The sequence below is a fragment of the Rhinatrema bivittatum genome, chromosome 5, assembly GCF_901001135.1.
Source record: "Rhinatrema bivittatum chromosome 5, aRhiBiv1.1, whole genome shotgun sequence".
NCBI lineage: Eukaryota > Metazoa > Chordata > Amphibia > Gymnophiona > Rhinatrematidae > Rhinatrema > Rhinatrema bivittatum.
Window position 1 is genome coordinate 19,497,752 of NC_042619.1, and position 18,813 is coordinate 19,516,564.

Here is an 18,813-nt window from a genome sequence, read left to right on the forward strand (position 1 = left end):
CCACCCTTCCAGCTACCTAGAACAGTGCAACATCTGCCTCTATATATAAAACTCTTAAAGCAAAGAATACCTTTGCAGATAATTCAGCTTGAAGTTGTAACAAGCATAATCATTACTATCCCCTCCTTGCTCTGGTGTATATTGAATTCTTAAGGTGTTATTACTGTTTAAAGTTCCTGAAAACATCTCCTTCCTTCACTATAAATTGCAGTAAATCGGGGTCTGCTGCCTTGATCTTTATCATCATCCCTTACAGGCATCTCAGATCAAACATGATTGTAGCACCAAGGGCTGAACAGTGGACTCGGGAAGGAGACTCAATGTATGTGTGTGGCAGAGAGACTGTGTGTGTGTGTGTGTGTGTGTGTGTGTGTGTGAGAGAGAGAGAGAGAGACAGTGTGTGTGTGACTGTGTGTGTGTGTGTGTGTGTGTGTGTGTGTGTGTGTGAGACTGTGTGTGTAGGTGTGAGGCTATGTGTTCAGAGGTTGTTGAAAGTTATAAATCTGGTAGAAGGTGTGAGGCTGTAATTACCCAATAAATAAAAGTTCCAAAAACCATGGCTCATAATACTGTGTAAAATATAAAATAAGAGAAAAAAAATCTAGAGCTCCCCTGGGTGGGAGGGCACCAGCAGCCTCAGCCCTGAACCTGTCACTCTGCTTGCCAGTGAATTCTTCTCACTCTCTATCGGATTTTGAATGGTGAGCAACGAAGACTGCCCCAGAAATAAGATAATTTTTTTTATCACTCCCCGAGGAAAGCTGGATTTCTTTTTTCCAAGCTGAGACCTGCCAAAAAGAAGAGGGAGATCGTGCATTTTTCCAGCTTCCAGCTGTGCGTGACAGCGAATTCTTACATGGAGAGTCCATTTCCACGGTGAGGGCGGGAAAATCCTAGACCAGGGCTTCTCAGCCCAGCCCTAGCCGGTCAGGGTTTCAGGATTTCCACCAGGAATATGCCGGAGGTGGATGTGCATGCACTGCCCCCAGTGTATGCACGTTCCTTGTGGATATCCTGAAAGCCCGATGGATTGCGGGGTCCCAGGGCAGGTTTGAGAAGCCCTGCCATAGTGAACCAGACCCCCCCCCCCCCCCACCCCCATTGCGTCAGTGCTGTCAGTTTTGCCTTTGCCCTACTCCTTTTTGTAAACGAAGACCGTACTTAACAGGCGTGACTAAGTGCAGCGCTGCGTACACCGCTGCTTTTCCAGCGAGCCCTCGCAGGGCTGGGGGCGGTGCCAGTCTGAGCCCGCGGAAAGGCGGGGCGGGGCGGGGCGGGGGAGGGGCGTTGGTCGGGCTCCCAGCCCGGGCCGGCTCCCTGTGTCCCCCGTCACATCGGCGGAGCCGGAGGATGCCCAGACCTCGGGAGAGCCGCAGCCCCTGAGCCCGAGGTAAGTCCTTCGCCTCAGCCTTGCATTTCAGGAGCGCTGCCCTTGCAGAGAGATTTGTAAAACTCTGCCCCCGAGCAGGGCAGTCAGCAAGTGCTCGAGTTGGTGCCAGCGCCAGCAGGGTCACGATGGCAGGGCTGGCACTTTCTCGCACGGATTCCGGATATTTTGCATTCTCCGGGGCAGGGTTGCCTAAGCTGAGAAAGGGGACGGGAAGGTATAACAGACAGAGAAGGACTTGAAGTCATATGCAAGATGTTGTAATGCTCACTTGCTAATATAAACCCGATCGCACACTCTTTATTCGGAGAGGAGAAGCCCTCTGGCGGTTCTGGAGCAGTCCTGAGACGCGAGGCGTTCACTTCGCCTGACCCTGGGCAGGTCACTTTATCTCCCTGTGCCTCAGTTCTAATCCCAGCTCTGCCCCGACTCTCTCTGTGACCCTGGGCAGGTCACTTTATCTCCCTGTGCCTCAGTTCTAATCCCAGCTCTGCCCCGACTCTCTCTGTGACCCTGGGCAGGTCACTTTATCTCCCTGTGCCTCAGTTCTAATCCCAGCTCTGCCCCGACTCTCTCTGTGACCCTGGGCAGGTCACTTTATCTCCCTGTGCCTCAGTTCTAATCCCAGCTCTGCCCTCACGCTCTGTGTGACTTTATCTCCCTGTACCTCAGTTCTAATCCCAGCTCTGCCCTTGACTCTCAGTGTAATCCTGGGAAGATCACTTTATCTCCCTGTACCTCAGTTCTAATCCCAGCTCTGCCCTCATGCTCTGTATGACCCTGGCCAGGTCACTCTTTTTGCCTTCAGGACCCAGCTGAAAACAAGGCATTTCTCTTACTGCATCTTTTCTGGTCACCCACAGTAATTTAGGGAGGAACGAGCAGAAAAATATCACTACAACCTGTGATGACAGAGCCCTATAAAGGGTGTGTGCCTCCTTCTCAGTTCTTAATCCCCGTCTAAGTCCTTTACAGATCTAAACACACAAATAAACTTTTGACATATAAAACAATTGGAAGGACACCCAGGTGCCCGCCCACCATCTCCACTGCCCAGTGCAGCATCCTTGTACTTTACAACTCATTACAGCCCGGAAAACTAACCCTGTTGTAATCCCACCCTTCTTTGATTTTCTTATATAATTCAGACCCCCTACCAAATCCTCACTTCACCCCTCCATTCGGAAACGTGCGTCGTCTACCGCCGGACCCTCTCAGTGGAGTCCATCACCACCAGAGCTTCGCCAGGAGCAGTGCCCTTTCACCTTCAGAAAGAAACCGAAAACCTGGCTTGTCAAACAAGCCTTCCCTTGACCGGCCACACCACCATTAAGGGATTGTACGTAAATCTTCTTCCATGATTTCCAGTCAGAACTACTCTGCTGTCCCGTCAATAACTTTCCTTGCTCCGACCGCTCTCCTGCTCCAAAACTGTGACAATGCAAGCCTCCCCACTAGCTTCTCAGCCCTCTGTTTCCCCCCTCCTCCCACCTTCCATCTTTTCTCCCTCCCCTGTCCCTCCTGACCCCCTCCTCCAGGTCCCAACACCTCCCCTCTCTTTCCTCGCCCTGTACAGATGTCACCATCCCTCGAAGAACTGTTTCTTTGAGTACCTACCAGGTCTTTCGCCTACTTACTGCTGAACATTGCTTGTTATTTACTCTATCGTAGCGCTATGTTGAGCTAATTCTACCTCTCTGTGTTGTCCTGAATTCATTACCCTGTTTTTTTTTTGTAACTTTCTCCTGGTTATCCCTTGTTTTGCTGTAAACCGCTCCGATAAGATATTTGTCTCGAGTATCGGGATAGTAAAAGATTGTAAATAAATAAATAACATTCTCATTCACTCGCATGACGGAGGGGAAAGCAAGGCACAGGTGCATTCAGCCAGTCCGGTACAAAGTTAGGGGGGGCTGCAGTGTCAGTCCTGGGGGGGTGCAGCATGCTACCGGCGCTCGTTGGTGCCGTATTCACATCAGTGGACGCTGGCGGCGGCCTACGCTGGCTCAGCAAATGCCGGAAGCGCTCGGCTGCCTGCGCGTGGGCCAGAAATCTGGGTTCGACGCCCTGCCCGGATGAAAAGGAGCCTTTGAATTTTCCCTCTTGCTCGTCTTCCATTTTAGTCCTCTCCCCACCGCGATGCCTGCTGGCTGGGCTGGGATACTTTGGGAATCTGATTTATCATCTGAAGGTTTTACGTAACCCGGTGCCAGGGTTGGTAGAACGAGAATTTAGGATGCGGCGCTCTTCCAGCCCACAGGTGTCTGGTGATGCCCCTTTTATACCTTTTTTTTTTTTTTTTTTAGCTGCTTAATGAAAGTTTGAGGATGGCGGTGGCCGCCGTTTGTTTATGGGGGGGGGGGGAGGGGAGGGGTTGCCAGAAGAGGGCTTCAGCGGCCACCCAGCCCATCCTGTGCTCTTAACTCTGCATAACTTGGCTGTTGTACCAGGAGATGATCGGGAAAGGGTCAGGCTCCCCCCCCCCCCCCCACAGAACGCGAGGCAAATATATTTTATATCCATTAAACCATTGGGGGAGGGGGGTTGGCAAGGACGTGTTTTTTTTGTTCCAGGCTCACATTTTCCTGCAGGGCGCCGGATTCTTTTCAGTTGCCAGTTTGCACGTTCAGGTGGCACCACTACCCCTCCCAGAAGATAGCGGTTTGGACTGAGGTTTACACAAAGGCCGTTAGTATGTCAAAGCATCAGCTGGCTGCAGAGAGCAGCGATTGTCAAGTTCACGCGTTGCCAGTGCTGACGCTTTAATGATAAATTATACAGGGGTGCCGGCACGGACCCCCACCTCTTTGTCTTCCAGAAAAAACAAACAAACAACCCACTGTATTGTGTCTGTCTGCTTACAAACGGGCCGAGACAGTACTGGTGCGCACTGTTTACCCGCGATTGGACGCGTGTTTTTGAAGCACTAGCTTTACCCCTTATTCAGTAAGGGGTAGTAGCGCGTCGAAAACGCCCGCTCTCCCGCGATTTTACTGTATCGGCCCGTTTGTTCCTTCCCATGACAAGAAGAGCGCCTGCCAAATCCTCTTCGTGTCTGCTGAGCCCTCGTCGGCTCCTTGTCCAGGCACTGACCATGTGGCATTGTCACTGAGCCAGAGGCTTCTGCTTTCACAGCCACCCAAGCCTCTGGATCTTTTTTTTTTCTTGTAAGTTCCCTTGTGCTGTGCAGGGAGGCCTCTTATCCAATAAGATGGTTACTCTCTGCATGAGGGGGTGAGCAAACATGTTCTCCGGGCACCAAATGAGTGTGTAAAACAAAACAAAAAAAAAAGGGAGCAGGTGTGAGCTGGAAATGCCCATCGATCAACCCGAGGCTTCATTTTTACGCAGGGCGCCGCATCTCGAGTGAGAGAGGCGTTAAAAGTGAAACAAGGTTTCTTCTCTCTTACCCTAGAAGGTGGCTGGCACTTTAATGTTCATAGACGATGAGCGTGAATGCACAAGGTAGAAGGATCCTTGCTGCTCTAGGACATTTGCTTGGTTCTTTATTGACACAAAAGGCCTGAATTAAACTCCGTTGCAAGGGCGGGCACCTCCCGCACTCAGGAGCTTTGTATGTCGGGGGCGCGAAGGCCAAACCAGGCTGTCAGATGGGTCAGTTCGGCCTTTTTATGCTCTAGGCAAGTAGTATAGGCCCCGGGCCAGGCCCTGTATGTGAAAAACAGAATTAAACAATTTTTAAAAGTCTCCATATAGTTTTCCTGGCTTTAAACCTTTTCCAAATGCTGCACTGTATTATTGAAGAGAACTCCTAACCAGCATCAGAGGTGTGTCTGTCTGTCTGTCTGTCTGTCTGTGCGTGCAGATCTTACACTTTCCTACCAGCTCTTTATCTAACACGAGTTGGCCTGGGGTAAACTCGCGGCCCAGCTGTTCTTCCGCTTTGAAACCCTCTTTGCTCATCATGGAGTTGTTTGTGTACTGTGTAATGTGCCTGTGGGATTAGGAAACACCCAGCCGAGGGCTGCCTGTCGGCTGGGTTCAGATCCAGCCCCTGCTTCACTCAGCCATAATCCCCCACTACTACTTCCACTAACAGTAAATCATTCTGCAGACCCTCCTCACGCCAAAAAGGCTGGGACTCGGCCTTCACTGTGCAAAAGCTGGAGAGCGGTCATTTGGCTATAAGCAAAGCTTGATGTTTATGTGGGAACTGCCTGTTTATTCAAAGGCACCGCGGCAAAGCTCCCTGCTAACACTGTAACGGACTTCGAGGTCTTGCTTGGACAGACAGAACAATTTTCATTGTTATCGCTGTCCTTATTATCCACCCTGCTGCAGAGAGAGCTTCGCCCCCCCCTCGGACCTCATGGTGGGGACTCCTCGCCAGGCCGCGTGCTCAGATCCTGCTGGGCGAGTGGATTCCTTTGCGTGGCATTGATCTGTAACGGAAGAGGAGCTGTAAGCTGTTCTCTTGCGTCCTTCTCTGCTGCTCCCTGCTCCCTGCCTCCTCATCAGCGGTTCTTCTCGCCCATATAATCCCCCTCTCCTTCTTTCTCCCTTCCATTCACCCAAGGGCGGCCCGTGTAGTGGCGGGAAGTCTACCAAACTGTTGAAGACACTTCACAGGAAGCCTGAAGTCGGGAGCCTTGTTCTGATCTGGACACCCAGGCTGCTGCTCTGGAGACAGATGTGGAGCAGCTGCACCACGAGGTTTGATTTTTAAGGTCGGCAGCGCCCTGGAACATGGCACAGAGCAGCAGCGCCCCCACTTTTCAGGAGCTGAGCAGCAGTGGTGGGGAACAGGCCACGGCATTTCCCAGTACTGGGGAGACTGACACCGAATAACTGCGTCAGCAAAGACTCATGGTGCCAATTGGGACTGGTTCTGGCTGGCACCCCATTCATTACCCTCTGTTTCCATTCACCTCTGCTGACACTAATGGGTCAACTTTCCAGAAATAAACTGGGCAAGCGATGAATATAGCTCAGGGGCTTCCCAATCTGTCCTGCGGACCCCACAGCCAGTTAGGTTTTCAGGATATCCACAATGAATATGCATGAGATACATTTGCATATCATGGAACATAAGAACTTGCCATGCTGGGTCAGACCAAGGGTCCATCAAGCCCAGCATCCTGTTTCCAACAGTGGCCAAACCGGGCCACAAGAACCTGGCAATTACCCAAACACCAAGAAGATCCCATGCTACTGATGCAATTAATAGCAGTGGCTATTCCCTAAGTAAACTTGATTAATAGCCATTAATGGACTTCTCCTCCAAGAACTTATCCAAACCTTTTTTGAACCCAGCTACACTAACTGTACTAACCACATCCTCTGGCAACAAATTCCAGTGCTTTATTGTGCGTTGAGTGAAAAAGAATTTTCTCCGATTAGTCTTAAATGTGCTACTTGCTAACTTCATGGACTGCCCCCTAGTCCTTCTATTATTCGAAAGTGTAAATAACCGATTCACATCTACTCGTTCAAGACCTCTCATGATCTTAAAGACCTCTATCATATCCCCCCCCCCCCCCTCAGCCGTTTCTTCTCCAAGCTGAACAGCCCTAACATCTTCAGCCTTTCCTCATGAAGACTCAGTATATGTAAATTTATCTCATGCATATTCATTGTGGATATCCTGAAAACCCGACCAGCTGTGGGGTCCCCAGGACAGGTTTGGGAAGCCCTGATATAGTTTATCTGGATTTTTGTTAAAGCCCTTCATACAGTACTGAATGAAAGTGTTTCTGAAATTCAGAAAGATGGTGTTAACTGCAAATGGAGGTCCTTGGCACTGCTGCCCCCATAAAATCCCGCTCCCATCGAGATGAGAGCTCAGAAGAGAGGGAGGAAATTGCCAGGCCAAAGAATGTAAAAAAAAAAAAAAAGACATTTTTAGATCATATTTCTAGGCACCCATCCTAAAAAGGATATCCAGATGTTAGAATAGGTAGAAAGGAACATTAATCCGATTTATCTGCATTTAAAGATTGTCCAATCTGGGATTATTGAGTTCCATTAGAAAAAAGATGTTTACGAGAGGATCTAACTAAACCATACAAAGATTTCAAAGCACCTTACAGGGATCTCTGAGATCATTTCACCAAAACAGCTGCAAACAAACCCAAGGGGGAATCCTCCAGGATGAAGGGTAGCAGATTTAACCTCCCTGAAAGGAGGGGATTCTTTACTCGGCGAGTGGTGAGATTGTGGAACATTTTGCCAGCAGAAGTAGTGGTGGCTGCAAGACGAAGGGGCCAGGCTCGTCAGCACAGAATGGGATAAAACCCTTAGAGGTTACGTTTAAAAGCATTGCCCAGGCAGAAATACCCACCTACGGGCACATGTGGGCCGCGTCTGAGCAACGCAGCTTTTTAAAAGCTGAAAATTATGTGCGTACATACCCGAGGGCGCACCAAAAACAAGGGGTTGGAAAAGGGGCGGAGCATGGTCGTTCAAGGGCGGGGCCAACAATTACGCACGGAACTAACGTATTTTAAAACCGGGAACCGTGGCACGTGGCGGCTTGTTAGCCACATAACTTTACAGCAAGTCTGCTGATCTCGCGTTTTAGGATTTACGATAAATAGTGTGGGGTCCGGGTCAACTGGGGGGGCGTGCAGGATGAAGAACCAGGGGGTTCTGGAAGACCTCGATACTAACTGGGCAAACTGGGGGACTACTGGGAATAACTGGGACTGTCCCTTGCGCAAACAGGTTTTAAAATCCGCTTACATATGTGCGTTAAAACCGGAGATTCGGGAAGTAGGTTTGCTCGAGTAACCTCTTAAAATTAGGAGCATACTTACACGCAGTAGGCGTATTTTGAAACATATGCTCACAAGTGTGCACATGATTTAAAATTATTTATTTATTTATTTATTTCGGATTTTTATATACCGACATTCTCAATACAAGTATCGAATCAGGTCGGTTTACATAGAACAATAACTGTCGCAATAAAGGCGTTACATTAAACAGCGTTTCTTAACATATATTTTCTTAACATATCACATATAAATATAAGTATAAATACAACTTAAATATAAGTATAAATACAACTTAACTTAAATATAAATACAACTTGAATATTACATAAACAATAATAATAATGATGATAATAACTCGTCGACAGGACGAAGATCAATATCAGGAATGTTTAAAGCGTGAATAAATATCTTGAGTAATTGGAGGGATAGTCTAAATTGTGATGTGAGGGTACATATACCTTGTTGAAATGCAAAATCTGAGTTATGCATGAATTAAAGAAGACTGATGAATCCGAGAAGTAGTCTTAAACAGGTGAGTTGTTCAGGTATATCACGAGCAGAGATATGCCCGAGCATATCTCTGCTCGTGCGCTGATACGCACACACACACGTATTTTAAAATTAGCCTGTTAGTGAATCCGTCACTAACTCAGTTCAAAAGTAAATTGGACAGAGTTTTACAGGAAAACTACCTTGGAGGATATGGTATTACAGCTACACACTAGGGAAAGCGATGCGGAGACAATCTCCATATCTGTGATTGGAAACTGAGGGCCGGATTTTAAAAGGGTTACGCGCATAAGGTACGCGCTTAATCCTTTTAAGTCCCGGGACGCGCTTGCAAAAAGGGGCGGTCGGGGGCGTGGCCAGGGGGGGCACGGTTTTGGATCGGGGGTGTGTTCGGGGGCATGTGGGCGGTCCAGGGTGTGGCCGAGTGCCCCGACACAGCGGCCTGTGTCGGGGCCTGCTGCGCCGGCGCGCGTAAGTTACTACTGCCCAGAGGCAGTAGTAACTTTTAAGATAAAGGTAGCTGGGGGTCTAGATAGGGCCGGGGGGGGGCAGTTAGGTAGGGGAAGGTGCGGGGGGGTGGAAGGAAAGTTCCCTCCGAGGCCGCTCCGATTTCAGAGCGGCCTCGGAGGGAACGGGCAGCGTGCGCAGGGCTCGGCGCGCGCAAGTTGCACAAATGTGCACCCCCTTGCCCGTGCCGACCCCATATTTTATAAGATACGCGCATATCTTATAAAATCCAGCGTACTTTTGTTCACACCTGATGCACGAACAAAAGTACGCGCGCGCGCTGTGTTTTAAAATGTACCCCAAATTGTTTTTCACTGTTCCAGAATTAGCTTTATTAGGCTTTTGAACACAATGAAAAGCCTGGGAGTGCGTTCCAAGGTGGGTGGAATGGATTACAAATCGGTTGATGGACAGATGACAGTGAGTGGTGGCAAATGGAACCTACTCTGAAGAGAGAGGAGCAATCAGTGGAGTGCCTCAAGCATCTGTCCTGGGGCCGACTCTGTGCAATATCTTTGTGAGCGACATTGAGGAAGGATTAGAAGGAAAAGGTTTCCTTTTTCCGGGTGACTCTAAGATCTGAAAAAGAACAGAGACACTTGAGGAATAGAGAATGAGAAGCAATCTAAGAAAACTTGAGAAATGGTCAAATGTCTGACACTTGGGATTGAAAGACGGTAGCCAAACTAAAAGAGAACTAACGAGCAAATATATACTCTGTCCAGCCCCTGAAGCAGACGGCCCCTGTTGAAACGCTGCCAGTGTCGGGCATGAAACATTAAGCAGGTCCTTTTAGTTAAGCTAAGGGAAGAAGAGCAAAGTCAGCCACTTCAAGATAAATACAGACTTTACATTTTCCTGCAGGATGTTGGCGTGCTATCGAGAGAGTAATTGATATAAGAATTAAGACTCAAAACGGAGTAAACTTTATGTGCATAAGAAAATTAAAAATAGAAAAATTGGGCACACAAAAAATTCAAAAGAAAAATGCTGCACAGAGCGGCATTTATTACCCGCAACCAGTTACTGCCCATAAAAGAAGGCATGGGGGTAACCTGCATGGAGAGGTAAAACAAAAAAAACTTGCTGGGCAGACTGGATGCACCATTTGGATTTTTTTCTGCCAAAATTTACGGTGTTACTATGTTAGCTTCAGGTGGGAGGTGGGACTGGAATTACCAAGGAGGGAATCGGAAGGTTGGCCTCAGTAGAGCGTTGATCATCTCTCAACCTAACCAGTTAGATAACTAACTTACGCTTCGTAAAGAAGATGAAATTGCTGGATGATAGCACCCGCCTCTCCTATTGTCTGATATTGAGAATCTCTAAAAGACTGTGGGTACTTTGTTCCCCAGAGAGCCTCTGTAATGACCTCTCTTCCCCCTTCACAAAGAGGGCTGGAAGACTCAAGGTGATTTATTAGCTACAATGTGATCCTTAGTCAGGACCTGTGGCAGGCAGAAAGAGCAAATTAATTGTGGTTACACACTATCGCATACCAGTAAGACCAACGTGCAAAATCTAGTATCTTGCCTGTGATTATTTTTTTGCTGCTGCTACTATTATTTTATTTTTCAGAGTATAAACAGACCCCATATGGCCTTGTTCAGTCTTACAACACAGCCAAGGTCTTGGATTGTAGAACAGCAAAATGGTACCTGGCATCTGTCTTATTGCTATTATATTTTTATTGTGGGGTCATCACAGCATTGCACTGGAGACTATCTTCTCATGCCCTCACACTACGCCTTGCCACCTCTTTGCACCTGCAGCTGCTCGGGCACTGGGAGAGCACTCATCTGCAAGCAGTTGACGTCCCACTACCTAGATTCACTGCATGATATTGATATTCCAGGAACCTCGATAAATCATCTAGTGCACGAGTTTACAATTTGTTGTTGCTGGGCCTACAGGGTAATTATAGGAGATGCAAGCCAAGCATTGTAAAAGTGTATTATCCATACAGCTTGAACTCAAGAAAAACCTAACTCTTTATATTTTGTTTTTCAAGTGATATCAAAATCCAGCATGGCCACGTCCGCAGTGCCTGAGAGGACGAAGCTTTTCAAGCAGGAGCCGGATGGCGCCACATACAGGATCCCCTCACTGGTCTACATTGAAGCTGAAAGCATCTTTCTAGCCTTTGCTGAAAGGCACAGGATAACGAAGGCCATGGATGCAGAATACCTGGTCATGAGGCGAGGCCTCTATAGAAATGGTTATATTGAGGTAGCGCTAAATGAAAGAACCATTGTCTGACTGTGATGTACAGAAAGTGTTTCTTAGATGCATTTTCAACTAAAAAAATAATGGAGGGGAATTGAGTTGAAAGTTAATAATTGCTACTTGGGAGTTCATTTACAACATTTTCTGAACTTCAAACTCTATGCCCACTCTTTTTTTGACTCAGTTTCTTCCTGATTCTGTTGGGCTACAGTAGCCACAAGCCTTCATTCACATTTCCCCTTATTTTATATCCCTCCCCAACTTAGCCCAGCCTTCACAGTGGCAATCATTAGCCAAGGGCCACAAACCATGGCTCCTGCTGGAATCAGCTAATGGGACCCGAAGTCTTGATTGTACAAGGCCTGGGACTCCCTTGCCCACGGGAGCTGTGAACGCTGCCTCTATAGCATTCCCTGCCCTGGCTGACCAGGGGACACAGAAGGCCGGACCTGAGAATCAGCCCTAGCACTTGACAGCGGGTCAGTCCAGTCCTCACCCTTTTCTACAATCCCAGGCTCTCATTCTTTGCTGCCAGCTCTTCAGTTTCAGACTTTTCTAATTGTAGAGGGACATCTCATGGCCACGTTCTGGTCCACCTGAGAAAGAAACCTGTTTGCTATCATACTACTCTCTCCTTATTTATTTAAAAATACTTATATTCCGCTGCTTCCAAATTTAAAATGTGTCCAGTGCGGATTATATAAGTACATACATAATACATAAGTAACCAATAAGCATCATTTCATTACCTAAAACTTGCAACAATTCATAGGTCATTTCACATCTGTCAACCAATGTGGCATCCGTATTTTGATGTGTAGTGTACCAGTGGTTCTCAACCCTGTCCTCAGGCCATGCCCAGTCAGTCTGGTTTTCAGGATATTCGCAATGAATATGCATAAGAAAGATTTACATACAATGGCGGTAGTGCATGCAAACCTATCTATGCATATTTATTGTGGACATTCTGAAAAACCCGAGGACTGGGCGGAGAATCACTGTGCTAAACAATTCTGCATTGCATAAGTAGCAATCCTTGGCAGGCTATGCAGTGAGAGAGATCTTACCACATGCCCGGACGGCCCTCGGCTCTTTGGGAACGGAGTATGATTTTGCTTAATATCCTTGCCTAAAGATCAACTTTAAACCAGTAAGATAGTCTTAGTACATCTAAGTCAGGGCTTTCCAAACTTGCCCTGGAGACCCCACAGCCAGTCGAGTTTTCAGGATATCCATAATGAATATGCATGAGATAAATTTCCATCTACTGGGTCGCCATGATATGCAAATTTATCTCATGCATATTCATTGTGGATATCCTGACAACCCAACTGGCTGTGGGGTTCGCAGGACAGGTTTGGGAAGCCCTGATCTAAGCTGAGCAGCCAATCAAAATGCTCGGTTTATTTTACCCCATTCATTGGGCCGGATATTAAGACATACACGCGGGGGTACGTTTGTGCGCGCAACCCGGCGCGCACAAATGTACGCTCGATTTTATAACATGCGCGCGCAGCTGTGCGCGCATGTTATAAAATCCGGGGTCGGCGCGCGCAAGGGGGTGCACACTAGTACACCTTGCGCGTGCTGAGCCCTAGAGGAGCCCCAATGGCTTTCCCTGTTCCCTCCCGCCCCCCAGCCCTACCTAAAACCCCCCCATACCTTTATTTTACAACTTACGCCTGCCTCTGGGCAGGCGTAAGTTGCGTGCGCTGGCCAAGTGCCGGCGCGCAATCCCCCAGCCTAGCGGCCTCGGGACATACGCGCATCCCGGGGCTTTGCGCGCATCACCGGGCCTCTGCAAAATAGGCTTGGTGCGCGTAAATCCAGCTGGATTTACATGCGCAAGGCTTTTAAAATGTGCCCCATTGTGTATGAGTATTTTTTAATGCCTCCTTTATATCAGCATGGGAAGGCCAACTCCTATCCTCCAGAGCCACAAACCAGGCCTGGTTTTCAGGATATCCATAACAAACATGCATGAGCTAGATTTGCATACAGTGGAGGTAATGCATGCAAATCTAACTCATGCATATTCTAGTCCTAGAGGAATTCTGCACTACTGCGGAGCGCAGAATTCCCCCCCCGCACAGAATTGCCATTTTCTGTGCAGAATCGCCAAATTCTACCCAGAAAATAGCAGAGGAGACCCAGGCAAGCCGCGAACAGACGGCAAAGACGGAAGACCCCCGTGTGCTGTGAACGGAGTGTGCTCCACTCGTGGCGAAGAAGTAAGGCCCCAGTGAGAGAGAATGTGTGTGTGTGGGTGAGAGGGGGAGGGAGGGTGAGAGAGAGCAGGAGGGTATGAGAGAGAGCATGGGAGGTAAGAGAGCGGTTTTCAGAGAGAGGGAACCTATATGAGGGGGAGGGGTGTGGGGGAGGGTAAGAGAGCAGGAAGGTGTGAGAGAGAGCATGGGAGATGAGAGGGGGGGAGATTGAGAGCAGGAGGGTGTGAGAGAGCATGAGAGATAAGAGTGGGGGGATGCTTGAGTGTAGGCTTCAGAGAGAGGGAGCAGGAGCGTGAGAGAAGCATGGGAGGTAAGAGAGCAGGGGGGGATGCGGGGGGAGGGGAGGGTGAGAGAGAGCATGAGAGGTAAGAGAGCGGGGGGATGCTTGATTGTGGATTTCAGAGAGAGAGAGAGAGAGCCTATATGAGGGGAGGGGGTGTGGGGGAGGAGAGGTTGAGAGGGTGAGAGACAGCATGGTTGGTAAGAGGGGGGTGGGGGGGATGCTTGAGTGTGGGTTTCAGAGAGAGGGAGCCTATATGAGGAGATTGTGAAGGATTGTGTATGTGTGTGAGAGATTGGGAGTCTTGTGTATGAAAAAGGGATTGTGTGTATGTGAGGGTGCTAGACTGTGTGAAGGGATTGTGTATGTGTGAGACAGAGCCTGTGTGAAGGGCTGCGTGAGAGAGAGACATAGGTAGCCTGTGTGAGGATGTATGTGTGAGAGAGAAAGGGAGCTTGTGTGGGTGGGTGTGCGAGAGAGTGAGGGAGCCTGTATGAGGGTGTGTATTTGTGTACTAGAGAGAGGGAGCATGTGTGTGAGAGAGGGGAGAGACAGAGGGAGCCTGTGTGAGGGGGCAGTACTGAGAATGGGGTCAAACTCTGGGACTGGCGATAGAGTGGAAGGGGTTGAGCCTAGAAGTGGAGGGGAGAGATACTGGCAGGGGGAGGAGTTGGGGCCTGAGAGGGCAAAGTGGCCAGGGGAGTAGGGAGGGCGAGTGGAAGGGACACTCTTACAGTGAATTTCTAGGGAAATTCTGCTCAAAATATTTAAAATTCTGCATCTTTAAGTAATAACTCTTTTTCTGTATTAATTTAAAATGTAATTACTTAAAGACTGTCATGTAAATTGTGTTATTTTGACCAATATAAATTTTGCAGAATTTTAAGTTTTTTTGTGCAGAATTCCCCCAGGAGTAATATTTGCCATGGATATCCTGAAAACCAGACTTGTTTGTGGCTTTTGCGGACCAGAGTTGGCTACCCCTGTTTTAGCACACTCTAGTCTTAATTAGGTCCCACAAAATAACGGGATGGTGCTAAACCATCCCGTTGCAATACCCTCACCCAGCATTCCAGCTACAACCAGTTATCTCACTACAGGGGAAAAGGAGTGGGGCAAAGCTCAGTATCATATCCTTCCAGTGAGCTTTCATGTTACACATTTACAGTTCCAATATTAATGTTATTTTGGCTGGGAGGGCAGGATGCTGCTCCTTGAGAGCTCTTCAAACAATGCTGTAAAGGTGCCAGTACAATCCAGGGGTTCTCAACCCAGTCCTTGGGACATCCAGGTTGCCAGGATATCCGAAATGAATATGCACGGGAAAGATTTGCATACAATGGAGGCAGTGCATGCAAATCTATCTCATGCATATTTATTGTGAATATCCTGACAACCTGACTGGGTTGAGAACCCCTGATGTAATCAGTGCTCGTGATAAGTGGTCTTCCTTCCTCCTGGAGCCCAAATCAGGAAGCAGGCGTGGGTATGATAAATGGTAGCATGCACTGCTGTCACTAACCTGCTGGCCTGATCTGGGCCAGCCTTGTCCTGGGAGGGAGGAAGAGAAAGAGAAAGAGTTTAAAAGAATGTTAACATGCTCGCAGCAATACGTACCAAGAGGTTTCTCTCATTTTGCTTCCAGGGGAAAATGCTTAGTACATCTGGCACTTGGTAAACTAGATCAGATCAAGTACCAACGGCTTAGCATCCTCTGTTCATGAACCTTGCAAATTGTTGACTCTAACTCACATTGTGCTTTCTTGTGTTCCTCAGTGGGAAGGTATACAACCACTACACAATGCAGCCCTGCAGGACTGTTGCACCAGGAACCCTTGCCCAGTGTACGAGGACAGCAACCAAATGCTATTTCTGTTTTTCAACTCTATACCAAAAGGGATCTCCGAGAGCCATCAGAAATGTAGGGGCAACGCTGCCCGCCTGTGCTATATCTACAGTAAAGACAGTGGCATAACATGGAGCCTCCCCATTGACTTGACAGATGTGGTTACCAAAGCTTTTCCTAAGCTGGCCACCTTTGGCGTAGGGCCCGGGCATGGTATCCAGATGCAGTCTGGCAAACTTGTCTTACCTGCTTATGCTTACGTGGCCAAGTGCATGTGCTTATGTGCCTTCCCGTGCTACGTCCGAGCACAGTCCTTTTATACCTACAGCGAGGACTGGGGGAAGAGCTGGCACAGCGCCCAGGGCATCCGGAAGTTTGAGACCTCAGAGTGTCAGCTGGCAGAAATCATCAGCGAGGATGGCAAGAGCGTGATGTACTGCAACGCACGGACCACGGGCAACAAACGGGTGGAAGCACTGTGCCAGGCAGTTGGGTCAGAATTCCAGTCCATACAGAAAAGCAAAAAGCTGACAGAAACAAGCAGTGGATGCCAGGGGAGCGTCATCAGTTTCCTTGGCAAGGAAAAACCAGGGCAAGACCCCAAGTGTTGGCTTTTGTATTCTCACCCCACCAAAGAAGACGAAGAAGACCTTGGGGTATTCTTAAATATGTCTCCTGTGCAGTCCAAGTGCTGGTCCAAGCCTTGGATCATCTACAAGGGCCGAAGTGGCTGCTCTGACCTGGTTCATTGCAAAGGCCCAGACACGTTTGCCATCGTGTTTGAGTGTGGCACTCAAATGGAATACGAAGAGATCAATTTCTACCTCTTTACACTGCAGGACATTCTGGAAAACATTAAAAAGAAGAGAGGCTTTTTTGCAAGATTTCGAAAATGATTTATTTTTCCTTCCAGGGTCCGTGCTTTTTCCATCTTTTAGCCTCCTGTGGTGCTGATGGGAGGTTTATGCTGGAGGACTGAGGTGTGGTCCTTTGGTTAGAGTCCAGGACTGGGAGTCAGGATCCTGCAACTGTGACTGATTGTATAGGATTTTGGGCAAGTCATTTTACTTCTCTACACCATATATGTTCTATTCCACCCACCTCCTTCCCCACCCTCTTGCCTATAACATTGACCTATAGATTTCAATGATGTCACCCTCTTTTAATAATGTACTTAGTCTATTTTAACGGTTGATGTCGTGTAGCTAAAGATTAAATGTTATTTTGTCACACTGAATATTTTGTACTGCTGCTTTCCCAATGCTGCATGGTGGTTGTCCTGACCTATCCACGCAGCGAGGTTGTAGGGAGCACACGGGCAGACCCTGTTAACCATCAAAACCTCATGTTCTGTCTACAACCCATAAATGAAACAGGGGTACCATTTTAAATGTAGGGGCTGGTGCCCCATGTGTTGGAATGAAGAATACACATCTAGCAGTGCGTTAGAGCTTATTAGGGTGTCTCAAGGGATTGGCTGTTGTTAGCAATGCTTAGGCCTAGGTTCACCCCCCAGTAACCAACAAAGTCATTGTGCATGTCTGTCTGCCATCAAGGAAGTAATGAGATCCTATAAATACACCAACCTTTCCCCCCAAAAAGGCAGATTTCCAAGTCTGGGATAGTGATATCACAATCAGATTGTGAAATGTGCCTTTTTTTAAAATAACTTTTTATTTATAACCACACAAACATACAAAATGCGTAGGGTTCACCATCAAATAAATAGCATTACATCAGTCTAAACTACAAATACATAATCAAGATTGCATTCATGTTATTTCTATTAAACACCCGTACAAGTACTGTCTTCTTATCTTGTTACCAAAAGATTGCGCTTAACCCTCAGCAACTTCACTGCCATGTCCCATAAAGACCCCACATTGCATCATAAGTCATCCACTTGGTCTCGTAAGATGTATGTCAGTTTTTCCATTTGAGCAATGTCAGCTACCTGACTTCTCTAACAGGAGAGCACAGAGGATCTCTTCCACAACTGAGCCACTGTTGGATACACAGCATGTAGAAAGTGACCCACCAACCTTCGGTTCCCACGCATACTAAATGTGTCATGCCAGTCCCCCATCAAACACAGGGCAGCATTCGGCATCAACCTTTGAGCACAAATTTCTCCAATACAGACCGCGGCTTCTGCCTTAAAGGTCTATATGTGTTGACATTCCCATCATATGTGGATATATGTTCCGTCCTGCCCACAACCTCTCCAGCACTCCTTCCTCACTTCGCTAAATTTAGCGAAAAACACCCAGGTAGCGGTACATCCGGCGTAACAATTTGTACGAGAGTTCTTGCCCTTTGCAACAGATTGTTATACTTCGTGACCTTCTCTAAATAGCTTTCCAATCTTTACTATCCCAGTCCTCACCCAAGTCTCCATTCCAGGATTGCATCAAGCCAGGAGGGGTCCCCCAGCTCAGCTCGAATTGATATATAGAGCACCAATGTCTGATGTTTCGCTCTAGTTTTACAACACAGAACCCCCTCTACTCCCTCAGATTCCTCTAGAATGCTTTCCACGGGCATCCCTTTATAATATCCTTACACAACTGCATGTACAAATATCTAGAGGGAGGAACCTGAAACTCCGCCATCAAATCCATGAAATATTTCAGATGTCCATCCTTCACCAATTGACCCAAGTTTTTTAACCCCACCATTACACACCTTTCCATGTCAAGAGAGAACGTACACTGCGATATCTGCGGGTTCTTCAATACAGGAGTCATTGTAAGACCTTGATCCCTCTGGTAAAGTCATATGACGTTGGACTGACCTCCACAACCTTAATTTATATGATTATTAGGGACCAGAGAGTATTAGAGGAAAATCGCAAAACTGTATCCCCTTGTTGCCTGTTTTTCCAGCTCCAACCATGGTTGCGATGGGTCAGCTCCCCCCCCCCCCCCCATCTATTCCCATAAACATGCCAGCCGGCATGCCCAAAAGTACCACTGAAGCTCAGGAAGGTCCGAACCTCTCGCATTCCTATGTTTTACCATCTCTGAGTACTACAAACTTGGAGGCCTTCCTTGCCACAGGCTTAAAATAGCACTCTTGAGAGTCCTGAACAC

The 18,813-nt window shown here is 47.8% G+C and overlaps 1 protein-coding gene across 2 annotated transcripts; it reads left to right on the forward strand.

Moving 5' to 3' along the window:
* The first annotated feature begins 1,273 nt into the window (after positions 1-1,273).
* LOC115091842 (sialidase-3-like) lies at positions 1,274-16,958 on the forward strand. 2 transcript variants are annotated; one of them, XM_029602099.1, is made up of 4 exons: positions 1,282-1,390; positions 10,720-10,795; positions 11,153-11,370; positions 15,652-16,958. In XM_029602099.1, the coding sequence occupies exons 2-4, from the start codon at positions 10,738-10,740 to the stop codon at positions 16,615-16,617; spliced, it is 1,242 nt and encodes a 413-aa protein (XP_029457959.1). In that variant the 5' UTR covers positions 1,282-1,390; positions 10,720-10,737; the 3' UTR covers positions 16,618-16,958. The 2 variants fall into 2 exon arrangements, with proteins under 2 accessions (XP_029457960.1, XP_029457959.1); XM_029602100.1 differs by lacking the exon at positions 10,720-10,795 and having other exon boundaries at positions 1,274-1,390.
* The last annotated feature ends 1,855 nt before the right edge of the window (positions 16,959-18,813 follow it).